Consider the following 24040-nt stretch of genomic DNA (forward strand, 5'->3'; position numbering starts at 1 on the left):
AGTTTCCAATGATCCAAAATGGTTCTTCCGTTGCCATTGGCTTCTTCCTTCAGCCTCACGCTCTCCACAAATACTTGAGAGTATGACAGATACAATCAAGGTTAATATTTTCCTCCACAAAGGCAGAGAGCCATATTCTCACGCGTAGGCAGAGGCTCTCGGGGCATTTCCTGCGGTGAGTGACGAGCGGAGGAAGGTGAACGGGTGTTGGGGAAGAAAAGCCGGTTCTTGTGTCAGTCTAGCGTAGGTGAGGAAGTCACCGTGAGAAAACCCCTGCGAACTGCCTTGCTCTTCAGTACCGAAATGGACTTGCCCAAAGCTCTCGTTTAGTTGTGTCACAGCGGGGATCAATTTTGAGGGATTCTCCTACCTTAAACACAGAATTAGATAGATCCAACACAAGAAATGCCAATAAGAAAATGCGGAACATCAAATATCGATATACAGAAACCTGCATCAACGCAAACCAGTGAAAAACTTGCTGATAAAATAAAAAAAGCTAATTACACCTATCGTTGTTAGCCCCGGGTAATTTACACTTTTTGACTCTCTCTGCACTCACGCGTCCACTTGGTTACAAAGTGTAACACTGACTCCGTCTATTTGGTTGATTTGGTGTCTACACCGTTTGCACCACGTTCTGAAGCGGTGTAATGTCACGTGGAGCGTGCTAAGTAATCAGATGAACGTTTAAAGTAGTAGACAGGCATTTTTTGAATCTTGTGAACTTGAACCCCGCTGCTTCGTTGAACATCATTTCCTTGCGCAAGCATGGCACCAGGATACACCTGCACTATATTTAGTGTCAAAAAGTGCAGCGAAAGCAAAGTAAAGAGCGTAAACAAATTCTTACCAATTCTTTTTATTCGTTTACTAGAAACCACAAATCTCAAACTGATCTGCCGTTTCATTGAATTCTGGAACTCTTGCACACTTTCAGCTTTTTTTACTCTCGGTTAACTACAAAAATACTTCATACAAAATGTTCTTTCAATTGCAGTCTATTACTTTAAAGTGGAGCGCTGTATAAAGACGTCCGAGCTCTAAAGCTAATGCCTTTCTCTGTCACATTATGGTAGTGTTTGAAGCGGAACCAATAAATTGCACAGCGACTCATTCTTTCTTCTGCTGCTCGTGCTTTGTAGTAAAGGCGAAGTTAAAGAGAATTTTATGGTCAGGTTTCTAGATATTAAGTTTTAACAGTGAGAGTACATCGGCGTCTGGCACAATGGTGAATTCAAACAGAAACTTTTGAATAGTCCTAATGATAAATAGCGCAGCCCTTTAACATTTAAGAACCTGGGAAAGTGATTTAATGCCAACGTGGGTCACTCAAATTTATGGCATCCCCAACGGTGGATCACATACAGAACTTTCAGATTTTTTTTTTGTGTGCGCCTATGTGTGTGTGTGGGAATTTCCATGTCATTTAGGTTGGATGCCATTTTTGTTGTTGAATTTTAGGTTTTCCAAGAATAATTCAACGCAAGTTAACGTACGTGTTTGCAATTAAATACACACAACTTGAAATCAAATCTTACAATTTTTCATAAAAGCAAAGTCCTCCACGTCGCCCAACCATGTTTGTTGAATATCTCGAACAGTTCCATTTCTATAATAAATTCCAACTTGGATAACCTACAAAAATAATCCTATACCACCAATATTACGGATACTCCGGCTTAGCATCGAGAAGCGAATACGAAAAACACTAGCGCCGCCAAACGGGTGGAAGAAAAATATATAGTAGATCCTCTCATGGTCTTATGATTAGTGGGCTGTGAAACTTTCAATAAAGTTGCACGATGCCCGTCAGTATACTATTAGGTATTTAATTTGTATTGCATTATGGGAATAAGAGAACATGAAATGTATTGCGTTTTGCCCATTAATTGCTGCATATCAATTAACAGTAGAACAGCATGGTTAAAATATAAGTTGCCATTGGAGTTACTGTAGAATTACACATAAGCGGAGTTTGAAAATACACGTGTGTGGCTTGTGACATTTATTTAGTTCCAATGTGGCTGACCCAATGAGAATTTATGATTTTGTTTCTTTTACATTTGTTCCAACGTGTTCATCACAGTTTGACATTAAAGCTTTGTTCCAAAGTACCGTTGGTGATTAGTTGAACGTAATGCCCACTTCAAACCAATATTTATTTTGCTGGTTCCGGCGTCGTCTGGGTGGTCGAACGGGTTTTGTGATAAGTGTCTTTTCATGGTAGACATTGTTAGAGCGACGACAGAGATGGCGCGATTTCAACAGCTACATCAGTCAGAAGGCAAATTTATGTTTCGGGCGTGGCTCGCGGGGGAACCGCACATAGGTGTTCGATGTCCCAACGCAACAGCAACCACGAAAAGTTACCAAACTAAGACAAACCGGCAAGGTTGGTAACTGTGGCGCTCGGTCACGAACGTAACCTGGGCCAGAAAGAGATCGTGCGTGTCCAAATGACAAGAACCAGATCTGAGGGCTGAACTGTAACACTTCACTTTCACCGAGGCAGGAAGCTGGGAGAACAAGCAAGATCTTTTTTGGTTGCAGCGTGGGAGGATTTGGAACTCGCGCGCTTTCATTGTGTTTCTTTTGTGTCTTGATTCGCATTGTAGGCGGATGCGTTGGTCCCAGGCACAATAGCCTGTCCGCCGCTGATTAGGAGGGGGGCGGGCGGAAAGGGTAGATAAATGGGTTCGATGTCTCGACTCGCGATGACGCAGGAAACTTCTGCTACACACAAGGAAAGAAATCTTACTTTTTGAGATAATTCCCATTGAAATAATTGTTCACTTTCTTTGTTCCGTCTGTGAGTCATCAAGATTATCAATTCTTCCCATCAATTGTTCGTGGACCATTCAGACACTGATTTAAGAGGAACCAAAACAGCTTTCAAGAAAATTGTGGGCTAGGATGCCATACAAGAAAAATACAATTTTTGAAGCTATTTGAAATTACAATACATGGTTTGAATTCATACTAACTGGTTTCAAGTCCTAACATTTATATTCATAAAAGATAGATCAAATATTCTCAGTTGGAGTAACTAACAAGGCTGCAATTTGCTATTCCCCAGTCTTTAAAGTAAATAACAAAATTCACTCTTTATGTACCATAGTACTCCAACTATAACTAATAGATTACAATGTCCAAAAGAATGTCTTCGCTCTGTACAAATAATCCAATTTCAAACGAGCGAAGGAAAACAGTTCTAAATAGACAGGCCCGTATCCAGGGGAGGGGCCATGCCCCCCCCCTCGAATCATGAAATATTTAAATGTTAACCTATAAAAAGTTACGAAAATAACATTGACGATTTTTCAAATTTGTAAAGATTCAAATTTTATTCTTGCATAAATTAATATGTTTGTTGTGTAGAGAGGAAGGCTAACAGAAGTTTGCAGTCTGCAATATTGGGGAGTTTTATTTTTATTATCAACGATGCAAGGCTACCAGACGTCCGATTCACCGATTTAGTTAGGACAGTCCATTACTTTTAATCCCTGTCCCGACTTTCTTCGATCTGCAGTCGTGATGCGAAAATGTCGCTTTATTATTTTTTATTTGTTAAGTCACATTTAGACATGTTCTTTATTGTAATAATAATTGCTAATATGCAACATTTAATTTTTATATATATATTATTTTCTAAACAAATTATCAGAGCTTTTCAATGGCCCTGGTATAAGAAAATTAAAGGGAATTTGAAAACTTTGTTAATTTGCGGAACACAGAACTATTTGAACTATTTTGTAATATCTCTCTGTGTCCCCTCCCCTCTCTCTCATATAAAATATATATATTTCGGATGTAGCCCCTCCCTCAAAAAAATCCTGGGTACCGGCCCTCTAAAATATTGCAGCGTTTGTGTGAAACAGCCATTTTAAGATTTCATAATGTGCTGAATTTGTGTATCGTCAGTTGATTACATTTGATGATTCTTCACTTGCACGCGATTGATATAAAACCAACAGTCTCAGTTTCATTCTGGGAAATTCGGTATTGCTGCTACAACTATTTTTCATCTTCTTCTAAGAGAACCAAACGCAACAAGTCTAACCTAACCATCACAGATTATACTACCCCACAAAGCTATCAGCCAATGGCAATGCTTAGAACGGTTGTAGCAGCAATCACTACCTTCTGGGAAATATCTTGCTTGTTGGAATTTTAAATGAGAGTCCATGAATGTAGGTAATGTGTACATGTACGTATGCGTATACGTATAGTAAGTAAATAATAAACAAATAGTTTTGAAAGCCTGTGTATTAGCCCATTATTCTTGAAGTTGATTTGCTATTAGTATCATCTTATTCATTTTAAGAAGAATGGTTCTTCAAAATATTAAAGTATGCTGTATTTTGCGATTTTTTGCAGGAATTATTTGCTCAGCTGCAGTACAGCCAGGAATCCGCCCTGCCCCCAGATGCCTTGCGACGAGCTTTGGCTGAATCCTTCTTCGACCAGCAGAGGTTCCAGCTTGGCTTTATGGACGACGCAGCAGAATGTTTCGTAAGTAACATGCTATTTTAGTTGCTGTTGCTTATCATCAAACTGCAGGGACAAATAAAAAACGAACCTGATTAAAAACATAAAAAAGAACTGCAGCTATACCATTTGATGTTGAGAGAGATTATTTTTTTTGTGATATCCTTAAGTACAATTAAGATGTTTGCATATGTGAGCGTAGGTAGAATGGTAGAAAAGGTGGCACGAAAAGTTTGTCAGAACAATCTATTCACCCATGTGTACAGTCACCGGCAATAAAAATGGGACACCTAGATCCTGAAATACTCGCTTCTCTGCAGGCCGTTGTGTGTGTTGCCTAACACTACGGCGATAAGTGAGCAAATTTTCAATGGCAACTTCTACCAACGCCGTAGACTTAGGCAACACACATCAACTCCTTTCAGGATCTGGGTGTCCTTTTTTGCCGGGGTCTGTACACTCGCCTCAATTAGTACTCCGGCAGTTTGTTTCTTTATACAGCATATTTGCAGAAGATACAATAAAAAAAACAACAACAAGTGTATCAATATACGCTGTATCGTTGACCCTGTACGTGCTCAGGACAAACAACACCCAATTTCAAATGTCGAGTGTATTGAGCGCGTCTGAAGGTGCTAAACTCGAGACTCTGGTAGGGTATATTTGAGTTTTCTCACTCTTCATTGATTCTCATCGTCGCGATTTATCTGAAAAGGCAACGTTAAATAACATTTACATTGGTAATTTCCAGTAATCTCCTCGACATAGTGGGATACAAATTGTATGCCGAGAATCGAACACAACCGAGGGTTCTTTCTATAGCATTATCGCATTGTAATCAAGGGTTCCCCGGTTCGATTCTTGGTGAGGGTAAATTTCAATGAGTCTTGACTTTATTTAAACCGTAGGCACCGTTCTGGTTATTCGATGCATAAATTGAACTGAAAATCAACATAAATATAACATTATGTAGGAGGAGGAGGAGGTCGGGGGAAGACGAGGGTCTAATGTAGTCTTCTCGAACTTTGATGAGGCTTTGCAGATGGTTAGTGTAGTCTTAGTTACAAAATGTGATAATACCGAAAGTATAACTCCGACCTACATAGGGAGAGGGGCAGTTTCTAATGCTTTCTAGAAAATACAATAGCAGAATTTCCAAGTTGTTTTGACCGAGGAGCGCTACCTGGTGGTAGGTGTCGAAGAAGCTTCTGTTGTTTTGAGATTGCTGCTCGCGTAGGCAGGCGCCTCCCGCACGCCGAGCTCTTGTCAACGTGGAACGGTGGCGCCAGATTACTTCCCAACTTGTAGCGTGGTGTCTGGAGAAATCTCCTTGCGTGGAGGTGCTCTCTCTCTCAGCGACGTCTGGAACCCTCGACAGCCCATTGCCACAGACACCCACGCTCCACAAATGACTCACGGGTTACTGAACACAAACCTTAATGAGACGAAGGCGTGTGCTTAAAAAGTTATACAAAGTAGCCATCAATCTGTCTGCACATATAAGTACAGGATCTCATAGTCGTTGGGAGGGAAGGATGGTCACCATAATTTGATAATCAGCATCATCACCAACGCTGTTTCTAAATAAATGTATACAGTAGATTCCATACAGTTTTGCACACTGTTTTCGTAGTTTACACTGGAAGCATCCTCTATAATACAACGCTGTATTCTGTGTAATGATTTACCCACACGCATCCTAATTTTTCATTATGCGCCCCAAAATTATGTATTTAATGACCTCATTTATGGGCATTTTATAGTTGAATTAGCTTTCTCCTCCAATGAAAACCTCTGGATAAAAATCCCTGGATTACATCCTGGACACGCCTTCATTCAGATCCAACTGCAAACTGTAGGCCCATCTGGACAAAACTTATTTGTTTGAAAAATCCATTGTATGTCAAAATAACAACGAGCAGCAGTGAAAAGTAAAGTAAAAGTAAAAAAAAGTAAAAGTAAAGTGCTCCCCTGTGCTATGCACCACGCCATGAAGGCGTATAAGGGTGAAAAGTTCACATTATTTTTATTTAAGGCAACAGAAATAATATAATTCGGAATCATTGATTTTTTTTATTTCATGGTTTCTGTACTGGTAACCAGTGAATACAAACCAGGAACAGATGTTTTTTTTTTTTTAAAAAAAAGGTGTGAAAATCACTTTTTTTGCAGTGTAAATATTTTGAAAAATTTCTTCCTCGCAAACTGACGGAGTTGTGTCCCCCCCCCCCCAAATGGCACTGGCAAACTCGCATCTAAAGTAAATGGGGTTTCACCACGTGCTTCGTGTACTAGTCATCTTGAGACGATGTTTGGTATCAGAATTATGATCTTTATTTTATGTCAAGATATACAAATAAGTGCTTACTTATTATGTCGTGCTTTTTGTTACCTTGTGTATCCTCTTCCACAGGAAAATATTCTGTTGCGAATCCACTTCCACATCGCCAGCGGCGAAGCGGAAGATATGTGCAGCGCACGCCACTGCATCCCGCACCAGAAGTTCGCCATGACACTGGTGGAGCAAAGCGTGTGTGGAGTGTGTGGCGCCACTTCCGAGCCGTTGCCTTTTACACAGGTATGTTACAATTACAAACACATGTAAAAATCTATAAGTTTAGTTCAGTTTTGTATGAATTTATATTTGTGTTTCAGCATTAGCTCACCTCTTTATAAGAATTCAAGAAACAGTTTCTCCTTTATCTCATGCTGAGTCTCATTATCTCTCACTTCTTTTTTTTTTCTCTCTCTCTCTCTCTCAAATATTTGCTTGTACAGTTGAATGCATAAGTATTTCCAAGCAAATTTCCCATCACCATGTTTATTACCTTTGTTTTACGCAATGAAGACTTCAAGAATTCAAACAATACGCTTAACAAGTTGCTGGAGTACTTCTGCAGGAACATATGTAAAACACATAGTAAGCAAGAGAAAACTAATGAAAATAGTCGTGGACAATTTGCCGAGCAATACTTGTGCATCCCACTGTGGAACCTTCGGCATGTTCATTCACTTTATTTTATACAATATGAGGTTCCAACATTGAGATAAAATATCAAAATGTCAAAACAAGACCACAAATAATACAAGATGGTCGTTGGAAACAGACGGGTCCTCTCAGACAGCGCAGTGGTTTACGAGTTCGATCTCGGTGGGGGCTCATTTCACAACTTTGGACTGTAGGCCCAACCCCGATTACTTCAGCTTCGACAATCTTTTGGCATTGAAGAGAGTGATATGCTGTTTGATTTCATGCATCTTCATACCCGTCAGTACCGTACAGTATCCGAACTTTTCGTATCTACAAACTCGCCATTTAGGGGTACCTGTGCACTAAAAAGTAGTCTTACCCCATCATAAATATTATGAAATTCGAAATGATGCTCACCCCCGCATACAACCATAATGGCAATACAAGTGAAACTGTTTTCGTAATCGTTAATTTGCCGCTTTTGAACAAATACTACAACAGCACATGCGCAACTGAAAGCGTTCCGATTGGCATGTGCAAGTAATGGATTTGATAAAATCAAGGGCATTCTGTTGGCGGCACAGGAGGTTAACCAAGGCCACTCAAGAAAGCTTTGTATCGTTTTGATTCCCTATCCTCTAATGGAGTAAAAACGCTAAGGCATTTAGAGAGGAGAATATCAAAGTACCCAAGGCATTAAAGTGCATGTAAACAACGGAACAACAAACGCATCAGTTATTTTACGCTCCCTGATAAAGCTGAATGGCTCCAGTAACGGAAACTGCTTGTAACTTTTCTTGCCTACGCTGCAACTACAAAAGACAGGCTGTTCCATTTTCCTTGCAACCTTCGTTTGTTTTTCCTCCCCACGCCCATGCGTAGTATGTGCTAGGTACAGATGATGGGCTTGTCCTCAAGGAAATGTATTCATAAGTTGAGCATGTTTCTGTAGCTTGGGCGGACAGGGAAATTGTTTCCCAACATTGGTCAAACTAAAGTAGGGCTATCATTGCATATGTGATAACACTGTTGCCATCACGCGGGTACAGAAATTCACGATTTTGCACGTGTTTTATGCTAATCGGAACTGGACCTACAGTTTAAAGTGAGATTCTCACCACCGTGCAATGTGCCTTCACCGGGCCCGAAACAGGGAACTGCCTTTTTATTAGCTACTATTTATAATAAAGCATTTGTATAATATTATGTAAATATATTTAGGAAAATAACAGTACTACAGACAAATTTTGCTATTTTTATTTTTTTTCTTGTATATCCATTTTTTTTCATTGTAAGAGAAGAAATTTTGCTGGTGCACACCTTTTTCCTCTGCTTCCGTGACACTTCTCTTTCATTTATCGAATTTCACCAGAGGCGGGTTTACAGTTAATGCAGAGCTACCAAATGAAAATATTTTGGGTGGAAATTTACTAACTTTGCATTTTAGAAGAAACAAAATAATAGGCTACATTAATAGATGATACTAGGCATTCATCAGTTTTCCCCCTGCCCGAGCTATACTTTGCTGCGAACCACCTGACTCCCTATACCCAAACAGAAAATGCCATCATGTGATTTAGGCAATTTAAATACAAAACCCTCTTAAAATTTTCGTGTAACGAAACGACTTGTGCAAATATTTTTTCTCACGTAAAAAAAATGTCAATTTTGTTATTGCTGTTTTGACACGTTTTTGAACTTCTGTAATATCGATCATTCGCTCGTTCGGCCGAGTTTCAACGTCTCCGTGTTGAAAGATAGGACAACAACCATGTTCACTTATTCAATAGTCCATTGCTTGCGGTCAGATTGAAGGGAAATAACAATGCCTAGATTGGGATCATAACATAAAGCAATAAAAAAAATCCGAGCAATTCTAAGTTTTTATAATGAAAGATTCATTGGGATTTATCAGTATAGAAACATTAAAACAGTTGAGAATTTTATGAATAGTTAAATTTAGTCATTTCCAGATGATTGGGCACATGAGCTATGGCGACGCTTTAGCTATCAAGAAAAATAAAATATTTCTAACCTATTTATACCAGCAAAAAGTAAATATAGAGGAACAATGTAGACATTTCCACTTTACAGGCATTTTTTTTTTACATCTGACCAGCTTATAGATGCATACGTGAAATCTGCATGAAAAGAATGTGCTGCATTCAAAATCAGGTCACTGAAGTTGGCAACTTTGACAACCCTGATGAACTTTTCAAAGGAAAGAGTGAGAGAAAATCAGAGTTTTCCTCTTCCATGTCAACAACAACTGTCTGGGACATGGCGAATTTGCCGTGGAGTGTTGGGGGCAGCACGGTAGCAGAGGAAATGAAGCGCGTCTCTTCCAGCTCTTGCTTCACCCAAATGAGTTCAGCATAACATGGCTGGAAAGGCGGGCGCCGAACATTCGCGAAAGGAATGCGAATACCTTTGGGCCTGATGTTTGTTTTTTTACCCTCGGGGAGAAACTTCATTGTGCCTCGGGCACATTCAAACTGGATGGCGTACCTGCCACTTAGGGGCCTTACAAAACAAGCCTTGGAACTGGTTGAATGGAATGCCAGTCAGCTGATGTTGGTTGAGATTTCTTTACTGGAATGAAGAATAAGCCAGGCCTTGCTTCTGAAAATCTGTGGGGAGCATAGCATTTTATTTTTATTTTTAAATAAACACTTTAAAGGCGAATATGAATTGGGGAAAATATTTTCACAAACCAGTTTGGGACATTTAAAAACGAACATTTTATTTGAAACTTTGTACAAGTTTGACGAGGTATATAGTTTGTGATCAATAGATTTTCCATTGAATTCTTGTAGAATGAACTCCGGCAAAAAAAAATAAAAAAAATTAGGGGTATCCATTGAAGTTCACTAGCACAAACAACTTACAGTAAGGAAATGAATTTCTTGTATGTAAGTACTGTTGTATTTTTTTTGGTTAAATTATAAAATCATAGAAGAGAAATAAATTTCTGTACAATGTGTATTCAGTCATTTTGTAGTCACTACTGTGAATCTTTTTCACACTCAAAGTTTCAACACATTTCACGTTTTTTTTTTACCCCCAAGGGTTACATATAGAATGAAAGTGTTCACTAACAACAACCCAAAATAGTTTTGCTGTGAACACTGCGACTCTACTTGGGCTTTATTATACTTTTGGTGACATGCAGTGCCTGAAGTGGTATATATTAATTTCGAGGGTGGGAGTGTTACACGAGGCATTTTGTGCCGAAAACTATGGTACCACAGTATTTTCCTTGCTTTTTTCAGATTTAATTCTTTGAGCTTCAATTTGACTTACAGATTGAACAATCCTATTATTTTGTTTTCTCTAAGATTTTTTAAATTTTACTGCACAATCTAGATGTCTGAATCTAATTAATAAACATAACTGATTTTCATGTGATGTAATCAGTGGCAGCGCTTAGGTGCTCAAACTTTGGGGGTGCAAGAAAATCTTACTTTCTCTTGGTACATGAGGCTTAGCATTAAGAAACCATAGTGGGATGGGAAAATGTGGTAAAGAGTGAGGGTCAACTGCCCCCTAATCGCTGCCACTGCATGTAAATATACTATTCAAAATGGCAGCATCAGAGTGTAGGTTTATAGAAAAACTAATATTTTTTTTTATTTTCCAGATGGTCCATTATGTATCAGCTTCAGCCCTGACAGCACAAGCACGACAGAGCACAGCATCAGCAGGACACCCAGACCACTTCGGACAGCTTCTAAAAAAGGCTGGAGGAATGGGTGATATTAGGGAGTGCCCAGTAAGTAAAGTACTTATATAAAACAGCATTTCACTTGGTGTTGTATATTCCAGTGGTTCCCAAACTTTTTCGTTTCACAGCACCCTTACTATTTCAAGATTTTTCCACGGCACCCAAGTCAGAACGTAGGCCTATCTAACACTTGTAATAGTGTGGTTTGTTTGCTAGCCTTAAGTTAAAAAAGAAACGTGTTTCAAATTCAGAAACATTTCATGTGTAAAAAGTACTAAAACCATGTGTAGACTAACAAGTAAGTGTAGTTTCAGTGAAAATATTAGAACATTTTGTGGCACACTTTGGAAACCATTGGTATATTCGATAGTATCTTCCATATAATTCAGTTAGTTAACTCCTAACAAATATGAACCATAACCTCATTTCACAGAATAATTTTGCTATGTGTGGCTAATATTGCAGCCTATTAATAGAAAGTTCCAAAGTTAGATTACTACTTAAGTTGCAGGTCTAGTCCCAGATTAACTTATCTTTGCTTAAAGTGGTCTTAAAACGACCCTAACCTACTAAATTATACTTATTATTTTTTATTACTGTCACAGTAAGAAATCACAGCAGTGTAAAAATTTACATAATACAAAATCTATAATTCTTATTGAGATAAAAAAGAAAACTTGTTTACAATTTTTATTTGAGTAAACTGGACTGACCAATGTTAATGATGTTTGTGAAAGACTCTAAATATATATTTTGTATTTTAAGTGTGGCACAGGGCATAAAAATAAAATTTATTTGGTACATTTCTCAAAAAATTCAACTTCAATTTTTGTTAATTTATTTTGCTTTTAGTTGATGGAATTTTGCGTACTATACGGGTGAATTATTATTCAAGTAGTAATAAAAATTTTCTTCTGTTAACAGAGTGCTTGTGGTGCGAAAATACAGATCTGCAGAACGCTTATGAACCGACCAGAGATTGTGTCCATTGGTATAGTTTGGGATTCCGAAAGACCAATTTTGGAACATATAATGGCTGTGTTTGCAACTGTCGGAACATCGCTTCGGTTGAAGGATGTGTTTCACAACGTGGTTGACAACCGATGGGCAGCCATCACCACTCATTCCCTTGTCGGTGTTGTCACTTACTACGGGAAACACTACTCAACATTCTTCTTCCACACTAAACTCAAAGTTTGGATTTACTTCGATGATGCCACGGTGAGGGAGATAGGTCCAAGGTGGGAGCAGGTTGTGGAAAAGTGCCGGAGGGGACATTTCCAGCCACTCCTCCTCCTGTATGCCAACCCTAATGGAACTCCGGTTGCTGGAGAAACAGCTCCGAAGAGTACTTTTTTGGTGCCGGGCCACAAACCAAGGACTTCTCCATCCGTGAGTAGTGTGTCTAGTGGTAACTGTGGGATCATTCCAACAGCAAATGGGTCTCGAACACTTCACTATGGGTCGCTGCCCAGGACTCAGAGAAGGGCGGTGACTCCGAATCCTGAAAAACCAGGCGATTTTGTTTCGGATGTCCGTCCACGGAGAGCAATAACGCCAAACCCAGAGGCACACATTAGTAATTCAAATTATGTGTCCAATGGCAGTGCAATGGGTCAGTGTTATAGTTCGGATAACTTCCGCGACTATCAAAACATCAATGAACTTCAAGGTCTCTACAAGGGAGGAATTTTTGTTGATAGCGAAGGCTTGGATCCAGCAGCTTTGTTCCAGCAAACTTACTCAGAAGATTCCAATGGTGTCGTGTCTCACAAACCACCCATCGGTCCTCCTCGGAGAGCCGATGGGGAAGAACCCAGCTACATTAGTCGAAGGACAGTGGAAAGTGTTCTCAACTTTCAGAAACGTCGGCAACCTAAAGGGGGAACATCACAGATTCCAGGATCACCTGTGCTTCCAGGTTCAAACTGTGGTGCTGTGAGTGTGAACAATTGCTTGGAGCAGTTTGAGCAACCTCAGCTCCCAATCTCCAGTTCCAGTCCCTCGGATCCAAGTGTTCCAGATCATATGAATGTTCCACGGAGGCGGGATTCTGGAAACTGGAGCGGTGACAGGAACAGTGCCTCCTCATCCTCATCAACATCAATGGAGAATCCTTATCTGTATATAGTGGGCAAAATGCAAAGGTATGTACATATGGCTTTTACTAGAATTATGGTGCAATATTTTTTGGGCATACTTTGATGTTATACTGCTCTTCAAAAAGTGTAATATCTCATACATTGTAACAATAATAGTGAAGTTCATAAATTTGTATGTATCCAGAGACATATGTACAGACATAATGGGACGAACAGTTAAATTTCAATTGTTATCACTTATTATTATTATTATTATTATTATTATTATTATTATTACTATTACTACTACTATTCATATTACAATTACCCAAAAAATATTTCTGTCTAACCAAATTCAATGAAAATATAAGCTTGATGAACATATATTAAGTACTTACGTGAAATTTAAAAGATTTCGTAATTCCGCGGAATTACGAAATCTTTTAAATTTCACGTAAGTAATTTTAAACCGCGTTTACCGCAACCACCATGAATATATTAAGTAGTTGCAGCATTCGTTATAAATTAATAGAAAATTGGCTTATTGGCATTTTTGTCAAGGATTTTATTTTTATTCTAAGCTACTTTTTAGAACTTCTTAACTTCATTTTATTCTCTCATTTTGTGCCTTTTAGTCATATTTACATCTCTAAAAATTTATTCTCTTGACAACTTTTTTTGTCATTTGTGAAAAATTCAAGCTTTAAGATTTTTTTTTCTTTTTTGGTCATTAACATTAATTAAGGGTGTGAAGAAAATATGTTGGTATATGTATGACTGGAACTTACCTATTAAACCATAACCAAACCTTCTGAAACTTTTCCAGTCGATGTAATGTTTGAACAATTATTGATAGATTATTTACTCAACAAAAATGTTTACTAAATCACTGGGAGGGGTTTGAACCTGTTAACTCCTTATATATGGCCATGTTTATATTTTATGCATTAATTTCTTGTAATATATGCACAGATTGCACAATATATTACAGAAATTAATGACAACTATAAATTTGAATAATTAATTTTCCATAAAGTTTTTAACTGAGTCAAATATGGTTTTGTTTGTGTGTGTGTGTGTGTGTGTGTGTGTGTGTGTGTGTGTGTGTGTGTACATATACACTATGTAGCCAAAAGTCACCGGACACCCAAGTGAACATGGCGGTAGTGTCATGGTCTGGGGCTATTTTTCCAGGTTTGGGCTCAGGCCATTAGTTTTAGTAGCATGCTGCCCACACTGTGGCAACAGCTTGCAATGGGCCCTTTTCTCCATCAGCACGATAATGCTCTATAAAACAGGATCCATTGCATCAGGTGGATGTGCTTAGCTGGCCTGCTCAAAGCTCCGACTGGAACCCCATAGAACATTTTTGGGATGAACTGGAGCGTCAGTTACGTGCCAGACCAACTTGACTGAAAACCACCCATGAACTATTCACGAGGCTACAAGACGATTTGGAAAAAATCCACCAGCAATGTACCAGAACTTAGTGGAAATCCTGCCCCGAAGAGTAGATGCTGTAATAGTAGTGAAGAGAGGTCCGACATCGTATTAGTTACCTGGCTGGTGTCTTTGGAATTAACAGTACTGGGTGTCCGGTGACTTTTGGCTATATAATGTACTTATAATACACTTTTTTACAGCATATATGTTTAGAAATGTTGAATGTTGGTATTGAGATGTTACACTGTGTTGGCAGTAATTCTCGAATAGTAAAATCCGAAAAGGGAAGATTTAACAAATATATATTTTTATATATTTTATGTATTATTGTAAAGTTGTTAAAACACAGTTTGTTTCCATTTATTCCAGGTCCCAATCAAACCAAGGAGTTCCACGGAGCCCAACAAGCATCAAACCTGGTGAGCTCTCGAGCTCAAGTAGTGGGCCGTATGATCCAGGCTACGATTCATACTCTTTGTCTTCCACAGACAGCTTGCCCTTGCAGCAGGGACTGAAGCACAACCTCCAGGTTAGAGTTCGTATTTTATTTATTTAGTGTTGCTTTCTGTCACTACTGGCTAAGGATGATAATTGAACACACATAAAGAACACCCATGCCAGGAATCAAAAACCTGGGAATTTCAGTGATGAGATTGAAAGTCGACCACTTAATGTGCTCAACCACTGATCCGTCCACTCCAGGTTAGAGACTTCATATGTACCAGCATTGCACTTTTAACTCACAGTGTTTTGCAGCTACTTCATAGTATTCTAATTGAACCATACATATGTATATATAATTATGGAATGCATTACTTTGGTACCACATAAACCAAGCAATTTACAGAATTTTTAAATGAACTGCACCAATAGGGAAGAAAAACATGAACGAGAGAGGCAACTACAAAGATACAGCATAGTAGTGGTAGCTTCATAGCATGTATCAAGGAATTGAATAATATTTTATCACGTTATGAATTTTTAGTCCCTGCTCATTGTTGAGACATCTTCCATTCACACATAAAACTGATGCTTCCCAACCATTGGAATAAGAATGTTTAGCCATTTACCATTCTAGACACCATTTCAATGTTCTAATGCTTCGAAACTACTTTTTAGATTTTTTAAGAAGAAAAATCCGCTTCTAATTGAAGTTTATGGTGATACTTCTTTAGATAATTTTGTTAAACTTGACTATGCCACTTTAGTTGTTTTCATTGTATTTCCTGATAAAATGATTCATGCATTTAAGCTATCCTAGCAATAAATGATATTTTCTTGAGATATTGACAAGTAAGTACTGGACTGTTTTCCAAAGGTTTGAGTTCCACCTGCATCTGTGAACATGAGAGAGGCATTAACTCTCGAAAACTTAGAAAGCTATTCAGAACTCTGTTCACTATCTCAAGAAATTATATTCATGTTTTGATTTGTATTTGTATTTCATATTTTTGTTATTTAGCATCACATTTCTGTCACTTTTTGACTAAGTATGATGACGAGGATGAGTAATGAATTAAACTAATGAAGGGACATTCACGGAGAGTACTAATGCCAAGGAACTATCAAAAGTAGATTACTTAATATGCTCGGCTCGTAGTTTGTACCATGCACATGTGATGCTGTATCCCTGGGAGTTCTATTGTACAGATGTAAGTTCAAAAGACAAGCATTTTCCGCAAGCTGGTATCAGCATTTTTGATGTTTTCTTATTTGACATTGCTTTTCTATCTCCGTAATCACAATGACTAGATGAATGAGGTTGGGTGAAACTGATGAATGGTCACATTGAAGGAAAGAGAATCCAATGCACAGGCTGGGACTCGTGACTTCAAATCTTCTTTGACAAGATGTGTTGAGAGTTTATAGAAATTTCCAATATATGTAATAATAACCTATGATGTAACAGCTCTCAAGGGCCAAAGCCTATCTACCAACTGCCAGTCTCACTCCCACATGCCTCAGGAAAGGTGGGCGATCAATCATCCAACCAGTTTAGGAATGACATGTGGACGAACTCCCAGACATTTGTTGTATGTTTCTGTGACCAGATTACGCTACTCATTCATAGCTCCCCAATTTCCTCATTGTGGTGGACGGCCACCAGTCCCATACACTGGACGAAATCTCCGTTACATTTAATATAAAATATTTCAAGCTTTGCCTACTGCTATCATCAAGGGAAATGAAACGTAAACATAAGGATAGTATCCTTAGGTTACTGCTAAATTATGTTTACATTCTACATCCTGATGATGGCTCTAAATAATAATTAAATAATGTATAGTCACCTATAATAGAAAATGAGACACTTAGACTCTGAAATACTAATTTGTCTGCATGGTGCTGCGTTTGCTGCCTAACTCTTTATTGTGATGAATGAACCTCAGTAACATTGCATTAGGGTTAAGAAACACAAGACAACATGTACGTAAGCAAATATTTTGGGAATCGGACATCTCATTTTTATTGCATGTGACTGTACATGTGGATTTTTCAGCAACTTGCGGAATTCATGGATTGAACACATTAGGAAAAAAAAGTAGTTTAGAAAATGCATTTGATTTTCTTGGCAAAGTTTAATAACATTTGCAACAGTTTTGTTTGTATATATTATTTCCTTTAATAGTGTCGGCATTTAGATTTATAATTTTATTCAACCTGCCTTCTTTTTTATAGCTGAGTCAGATCCCAGAAGGGATGCAGGCTGGATGTGGACCTGTGTACCAGGCTCGTGTTCCAGGACCTTACCCAATGTCTCTGGAAGTTGACGACTGTGAACGACTGTGTCTGGAGGCAGACCAACTGCTGGACAAGTCTCATCTCACAGAAGAGTCAGCTGATTTGGAGACAGCCCTTGTCCTCTGCCATGCTGCCGTACAGAAGGCACGTGCTGCAATGGATGCACCATACAACAACCCTCAGACACTCACGTTCGCTCGAATGAAGCACAACGCCTGCGTCATGAGAGTGCGAAGCCTCCACCGCCGACTGCTGCTGCGGCAAGAGTCTCGAAGTAGTGAGGAGGGAGAGGGCAGAAGAAACGGTTAGTTAAATGAAATAATGTAACTTAATTATTACTTATAAATTTACTTCTCATACTCACTGCTACTTTAGACATTTTAAACTTAAAATTTAAACTTACAATGAACTAATCAGCAGGGAATGGATTTATATGTAGTAAAACTGTCCTAAATATGTTTAGTTAAATATGGTGTTAAATATGGACTTATAGTATTAAAAAGGTAATTTTTTACAATTTTAAGACACTACACAGGCTACATAAAATACAGTACGCTTACATTGACATTAATTGTAAGTTTCCATTTTCTGTTTCCAAAACAATGAATAACAAAATTTTGCTGCTAGTGTTCGAACATGAATTTTTTTCTGTTGTTTTTTAAGATGGATTTATTCAATATCGCAAGAAATAAAGGGAGTGTATTTCAAATTTGTCAGTTATTCGCAAGAAATTCACCCAACTCTTTGGGTCACATGGAAACATGTAGTTATTGCACGAATATGGAGTATATGTTGAGAAATGTTCTGAAATATGGAAATAATATGTAAAAATAACTAAAATTTGTAAAATATGAGCCAAAACCTAATATATGAAAAATATGAAGAAAAAAAACCAACTGAATATTCCGAGTGTACATGCCATGATGCGCAAAGATAATACGAAATATAACTAATTTCAGCCTCGTACATAAATAGGTAATTAAATATAAATCCGTTCCCTGGTTATCAGCTTTTAATGTGAAGTAGTAACATTGTTTACATCTGTACCTGTGATATAGAGTTTGCTTCGATTGGTTATGCTATGAAAAATGCTGTGGAAATAGGACTGATTCTATCCTAGAGAAATGCCATGAAATATGCCATACTGTGGTCATGGCATAAAATGCTAAGGAAAAATCCTTTCATCTAAAGTGGACCTAACACACACACATACGCTACAAGGACTATTACTTCTTAAAACACGAATCAGACACTATGTATTTAAAAGCAATTTTTAACACATTTGGCCCGACTCAAATAATCTAAAAACCCACTCGAATCACAGCAAATAATAGGGCACACTTAGATTTCATAGCAATAGATAATACCGATGTTGTTTACAGGTCGAATGTTGAAAGCCCTATAGGTATCTCTGATCACTGTCTCACATATGTATCATTGGTTTGTGAGAAGCCCATAAAGCAGATGAAATATGTTTCATATTGCAACTTTTCTAATTTTGATAGTGATAAATTCGAAAATGATATGAAAGCCATAGATTGGGAATTGCTGAAACCTATCCATAATATAGAAGACAAAATAAACTATTTTAATTCAAAAATCATAAGTGTCTGAAATGAATGCACCTACCAAGATGGCAAGGGTAGGAAAAAAATATACTCCATGGATCACAGATAATGTAAAACTAGTAATGAAACTCAAGGATAATGCCTTACATAGATTTAAACAAACAAATAACCCACATGACTGGCTACATTACAAGGATCTCCGTAACTTCACAACATCAATTACAAGGCAGGAAAAGAAAGCATATTTCACATTCCATAAACAGCAGAAATATGAACATACGTGGTACCTGGCAAAAACTAAAAGATTTAGGTATTGTTGATAAAACTACAAATAATATTGATGCCCTTCCATCTAATCTTAGGGATGCAGATGTTATAAACAACCATTTTGTTAGTGTAACACAGAATCTCAATTTTTCTGAAACACTTATCCAGTACAATTACTTCATGACAAACAAGAATGAGAATACTACAGATTTATGTTTCACAATTTAAACAATAACAGGACCTGACATATATAAGGCAATACATAGTATACACTCAAATGCAGCTGGAGCTGATAAAATCACATTAAAATGTTAAAGTTATCGCTTCCCTTTGTACTGCCTGCACCATGGCCGTATTTAGAGGGGAGGGGTTTCTAGGGTTCAAACCCCCCCACCGAAACATCTGACATGTTGGATTAATGGAAGTTCAGAAACCAAAATCTGTAACTATTTTCAATTTTTTTTTTCGAAGCATCACAAAAATACAAGGAGACAATGTTGAAACGATCAAGCTAGAATTTTCATATATTTGGAATTCTGAAAGTTGAGTGAAACAGGATTTATTCTCGGAATCGCAGCCCACCCGTGACCCCTCCATTTTCATTTCTGCTGTCCTCTTTCCAGTTTAGTTCCTGCGTCACAAGGAATATGCACTGAATATTCCCTTATGGTTGTCCCAAAATTCCCTTTCCAACTTTTAAATTCCCTGTCCGATAAAGTTGAAAATCCCCCTTGATAGTTCAAACCTAGGATCTCCAGTTTCGTAGCACCAGGCTAAGTTTTTAAAGAGAGTAAGTAACTGGTTCCACACTTTTCAAAATTCCAAACATTAAGTTATAAGGTCAAAAAACAAAAACTTTATGACTAAAATTTCTATCTAAATTTTAGAGCTTTTTCTTGAAGGTGTATTAAAATTTGATAACAAAGTATAATAATTGTGCATTTCAGTACACACTGTATGAAACGTATTATTATTATTATTATTATTATTATTATTTTGGAATAAAATTGTTTTATTATGAAATTTTAATTATTATTATTATTTCTATTATTCAAATTTCTGGCGATGCCTATGGGAACAATTATGAATGACCCCCCCGAAAATTTTTCTTGCCTGCGGCCATGGCCTGCACTAACACAAATCATCAATTTCTCTATCTGCACTGGAGAATTTCCCTCCATATGGAAGGAAGCCACGTAATCCCACTAGCAAAGAAGAAAAATATTCAAAGTCTTGATGACCTTTGACCAATAAGCTTGCTGCCTGTTGTCTCCAAAATTATTGAAAAAGTAGGTTTTCGCAGTAAACATAGTACAGCCACTGCACTCACAAAAGTAGTAGATGACTGACTTCCTTCATTTCATGGAAGAAAGGAGTGCAGTCATACTAGTCCTCCTAGACCTCAGCAAAGCCTTCAATAGTGTACGGCATGATCTACTTTTAGCTAAACTCAGATATTATAACTTCAGCCCATTAGCAATCAAGTGGTTCAACTCGTATCTTACAGACAAACACCAGAAAGTACAAATGCCTGGCACTCCACTATCATTTTCAAAATCTGTGCCAATAAAAACTGGGGTGCCTCAGAAATCAATATCGGGGCCATTATTGTTTACTTTATACACAGCAGACTTATCGAAAGCAATACAAACATGTACATATCATCTCTATGCTGGTGACCCACAGATATACCTACCTACCATGCCAATTACAGTTAGACATGATGTTATGGTCCTCAACGATGAATTGGAAAGAATTTCCACTTGGTGTGATTCCAATGGACTGATATTAAACCCCAACAAATCCACATACATGTTACTGGGGAACAGACAATCAATTACGAATGACAAGTATAACGACATAGTATTGAAGATACGTGGGACGTGCATACCGCATAAAACAACATCTAAAAACCTGGGTTTGATGATTGATAGTTCTCTTACTTGGACAGAACACATCAATGGACTGTGTAGAAAAGTATTCTACATTCTCAGAAATGTATAGAGGTCTCAAAATTATCTAACTGAAGAAGTTAAACTGAAGTTCGTTGAGCTCTTATTGTGGTCACTCTTTGATATATCAAACACAATATGGTTATCCAGAATTTTTGAAACATCAATATTGACAATAATGAAATGATAGTGGTATTTAGATACTTCAGTTTTTTTTGGCTTTTCTTAAACTTTCCATGATGGTCATTTCATTGTGTACAATAATACAGTAACTGGCCTTCATGACAAAGCATGATGTCCTACAAAGCCAAAGGCCCAAAATTCGAATCCTGATTGCGTTTGTCCCATCATCAATTTCATCATTCATTCTCATCATCATGATTAACCCAAAAGGTAGAAAAACTATGCAAAATTATCAGAACAAAATAAAATAATGCAGGATAGAAAGAAGTATTGTAAAGATATGAATTAATTTTCCTACATAGACTATCAGCCTGTTCCAATAACCTTTTGAAAAAAAAAGTCTTGTTTCTAGAAATACTGACATTCTAAATTATATATATTTAGAATTTCTCCTGGTGTGTTCAGGAGAACCTATGTGTGGACAGCATTTTTTTTTCAAAGTATTTGCATTTCTTCTCATTATTGTTTCTTGGCATGTTAACCTAACCAATAGATCTCAAAACCATATTTTGTTATATTGAAACAACATATTGAAAAATTCTGCACATTACCAGAAGAAAATTGGAAATTTTATTTACATCTCGACTAATATGAATTCAATTTGATGTTCTGCACCAACAATCAGAACTAAAATAGGAGTCTACAACTTATCGACCTCCTGTTAAGGAAAACTGGAAAAAAAGCAAGACTTTATAAAATATGCATGCAAATCCCACAAGACAGCTATTAACACATCTTTGTATCACATGCAAAAATAAATTAACTTTTAGATAGTTAATACTCCAGTTATAGATACTTCTATATGGACATTTCTGAGAGTTCAAGCATGGGGGTTCGGTCTAAAGGAGATGGAGTGACGCATGACACATGCTGCTTGGGAATGAGCCAATCAACAGCAACATGTCTCTTGTTGCTTGTAGCTTCAGTGTGAATTCTCCTGTACCCTACTCTTGACTGTGAGATTCGAACAGTCTGAGTGATTGAAACTGCAATGCCTGGTCTTTTTTGTGAGTGTCTCAGTTGGCGACAACACAAGGTCTGCACAAATTACTAAGGTACATCCCTCCCCCCTCCCCAGTATCTGTTAACAGTAGAACATGATGGCTTTCTCAATAGTAACCAATGGTTTCGATGTTTCTCAATAGTAACCAATGGTTTAGATGGCTTTCTCAATAGTAACCAATGGTTTCGCCTCTCCCACCCTGACCGAGGATAAGGCAATCTTATATGTTTCTTTTTCTAAAGAGGAACTTGCTGTAACAACACACCAACTTCTCCATATCATTAGACAGAACAGCCTCTATTTCTGAGAGACGATGAATAACTGATGGAAAGGGATAACAATGCATTCATTATACAAGTATGAAACAAACATGTGATTGACTTTATGTGTTCACCAAGAACCTTTCATGTTCAGTGATACATCAGGAAAAAGTGATGTGATTAAACAGAAGCTTACGAATGACTATTTTAAAGACTTTTTTAGGATTTTGCGTAAACTATATTTTTAAACAAAATCACCATGTGAGAATTAATGGGGAGGGAGATGCAGGGAATTTCCCCCTACAAAAAATTGTATCTCCGGCAAAATACATTTATTTTTATGCCTCCCAGGAATGACCAACCTCACCGAGCCAACAGCAGGCTGTTTCCCACTTGAGTTTCCATGGCATTGTTCTGATATTTTACATGTATTGAAGTGTTCCTGAAATCTCAAGAGCAAGGCCATGCATAAAGTAGAGAAAGGGAGAAAGCTAGTGGGTGGAGTGAAGCAGTACACGCTGCTGGAAAGGCTGGTAACTGCAGTCGCTGTTCCGTCCTCCATGCAGTCATTCCCTCACACTTGTTCATTGTGCTTGCTCCAGAGACAAGAGTATAGGTTAGATAGACGTTAAGTTTTAACTTTGCAATAGAAATTTGGTCAAGTTTTCGGTGTTACTAATTCACTAGCTCTTTTTGTGTATGAGTTTTCTTAGAATGTAAATATACTAAGTGTTTCTAAATTATGTCTAGACATTATCATATGGATTAGAACCACCAATGTTCTAAGGTACTTAGAAATGGAAGGCAATACAGGGTAGGGTGTTTTGAAGTGATGGGAAATTAAAACAAACACACCTGCACATTTTTTGGTAATTTTATTGCAAAGAGCAAATAAAAAAGTTTCATACAAAAAATTACCACACTTCTATGTGAGCACCTTTAGTGACACGAATGTCCAGCCGGTCAGGGATGGTATCAATGGCAGTAACAATTTGATCATGCAAAGCATTCACGTTTGGCACTTTCGTTGAGTAAGCTGCATATTTAACATGCCCCCAGAGGAGTGATATCTGGGCTACGTGGTGGCCAGCGGATAGACACGAATTTGCTCAACTGTCTCATCTGAGACATGTGGCATTCTTCAACACACTCCTAGTTTCCAGAAAACTTCTGTACCATGCCCTGATGCTCTTATCTGTTGTTAAAGACACGCCAAAACTTATGTTTTGACTGCAAACCATACCACAGCGCTGCCAATTTTCTGATTTTTAACATTGCATCGAAACCCCGGAGGTTCATCGTGTACACCCTGTAGTTTACTTTACTGAGTGGTAACATGTACAAATTTGGATACC

At 37.8% G+C, this 24040-nt stretch overlaps 2 protein-coding genes across 3 annotated transcripts in view; one reads left to right on the forward strand and one right to left on the reverse strand.

The window, feature by feature from the left end:
• Window positions 1–24040, reverse strand: part of LOC145995299 (DNA excision repair protein ERCC-1-like) — a 347987-nt gene that overhangs the window by 263809 nt on the left and 60138 nt on the right. The window lies entirely within an intron of this gene.
• Window positions 1–24040, forward strand: part of LOC145994892 (uncharacterized) — a 149368-nt gene that overhangs the window by 119737 nt on the left and 5591 nt on the right. For both annotated transcript variants that reach the window (XM_083131348.1, XM_083131349.1), the window contains 6 exons: window positions 4381–4515; window positions 6905–7069; window positions 11103–11234; window positions 12111–13333; window positions 15080–15239; window positions 17390–17756. In XM_083131348.1, the coding sequence (XP_082987474.1) occupies window positions 4381–4515; window positions 6905–7069; window positions 11103–11234; window positions 12111–13333; window positions 15080–15239; window positions 17390–17756 (2182 nt within the window). The remainder of the gene's footprint in view (window positions 1–4380; window positions 4516–6904; window positions 7070–11102; window positions 11235–12110; window positions 13334–15079; window positions 15240–17389; window positions 17757–24040) is intronic.

The sequence above is a fragment of the Lepisma saccharinum genome, chromosome 11, assembly GCF_977018435.1.
Source record: "Lepisma saccharinum chromosome 11, izLepSacc3.1, whole genome shotgun sequence".
Lineage (NCBI taxonomy): Eukaryota > Metazoa > Arthropoda > Insecta > Zygentoma > Lepismatidae > Lepisma > Lepisma saccharinum.